Raw genomic sequence first — 1,547 nt, forward strand, 5'->3', positions numbered from 1 at the left:
TTCAATGTTCATACCAAGGGGCTGGAGACTACCTAGATGGTATATGAGGTGTTGCTCCTCCAACCTGAGTTTAGCCTCATCATGGCAGTAGAGGAGGCCATGTATGGACATATCCGAATGGGAGCGTGAAGCAGAGTTGAAGTGTAACTCCCTCATCAATCCTGACGAAGGGTTCTGGCCCGAAATGTTGACTGATCGTTTCCACGGATGCTGCCTGACCTGCTGAGTTCCTCCAGCGTGTTGTAAGTGTGACAATAAACTTGACTTTGTCTTTGAAATCTTCTCTATTGCACAGAATTTGAACTGTCTCCAGATTAATCTTACAAAGTTACTTCAAGCAAATGCAAAGTTTTAAAAGCCAATATCTTCTGTTGATTGCAGATCTGCCACTCCTTTGGAAGTCACTCCGTATGTACACACAGTAGAAGTAGTAAAGAAGAAATGTCAAGAGCCCCCAGGGACCTCAGTCCAGCTCCTCTGATTCGAGTTCAAGGAAAGTTGTCGTCTAACAAGAGGGAGCCGATGCACACTGACATTGAATCACACATTGCAGGACCCAGTATCTTAGCTGCTACTGAGCCCTTCATTGAACACAGCGACAACAGGATGAAGTCAGGAATTTGCACGTGTCAATGTGTAGGGTTTTGCATCTCCTTCCTTGGGTGGATGGGCTGCTTGGCAACCACGGTGCTGCGTGATTGGATGACAATGAATAATGACATAATATTATCTGAGCAATTCTCCATTGGAATCTGGGAGACGTGTGTTGCTCAGGATGAAGGATCAGTCCAATGCAAGGCATATGACAGTCTCTTCAATCTGCCGGAGAACATCCAGCTGGCTCGAAGCTTCATGTGCACGTCCATTGCCCTTGGCTTGCTGAGCTTGCTGCTTTCCCTGTCCGGATCGAATTCTGTCACCTGCTGTGGAGATAACAATGACAAAAAGGAGAGGTTAATGATCAGCGGTGGAGTGCTCTCTGTTCTGGCTGGAGTTATGACCCTCTTTCCAGTGTCCTATATCGCCCACTTGACAGTCATGAAGTTCTGGGCGACCGATATCCCTGATTTTGTCCCACGTTGGGAGTTCGGTCAGGCTTTGTTTGTTGGTTGGGCTAGTGGCTTTCTAGTGTTGTCTGGTGGTGTTCTGCTAATCAGTTCCCAGTGCTGCTACAGAAACCCCAAGAGCAAAGATCAGCCGATGCCGCCACTACACACCGGAAGGAGACAGAGACAACTGTGGTATAAAGTTGAGTACGTCTAAGTATAAATGTAGTTTCCTTCACCATGTAGTTAGCCTAAGCTTTCTCATAGTTTGTAATGGCACACTAACCTGCCTCTGCACAATGGGCCAGCCACCACTTTGGTTGAGGGTCCACCACTTGGACATTCAGTAGCATCCGAGCTCCAAAGCATTGGATGCTACTGAATCAGCCCTGCCCAAGGTAAGTCTCCCCTCTGAGTTGCTCCAACTCTGTTGGAAATCGTGGCCAGGGTTGGGGGGGAGGGGTGGGTATGGGGGGGGTGAGGAAGAATGAACATTAGGGA

At 48.1% G+C, this 1,547-nt stretch overlaps 1 protein-coding gene across 1 annotated transcript; it reads left to right on the forward strand.

Annotated features, from left to right (window-relative positions):
- The first annotated feature begins 441 nt into the window (after positions 1–441).
- LOC140198697 (putative claudin-24) lies at positions 442–1,263 on the forward strand. Its single transcript, XM_072259713.1, has one exon. It carries the CDS (start codon positions 442–444, stop codon positions 1,261–1,263), a length of 822 nt encoding a protein of 273 aa, XP_072115814.1.
- The last annotated feature ends 284 nt before the right edge of the window (positions 1,264–1,547 follow it).

This window comes from Mobula birostris, chromosome 6, assembly GCF_030028105.1.
Source record: "Mobula birostris isolate sMobBir1 chromosome 6, sMobBir1.hap1, whole genome shotgun sequence".
NCBI lineage: Eukaryota > Metazoa > Chordata > Chondrichthyes > Myliobatiformes > Myliobatidae > Mobula > Mobula birostris.

Coding starts and splice junctions, on each gene's coding strand:
- LOC140198697 (XM_072259713.1), top strand. CDS start 442: ATGTCAAGAGCCCCCAGGGACCTCAGTCCAGCTCCTCTGATTCGAGTT.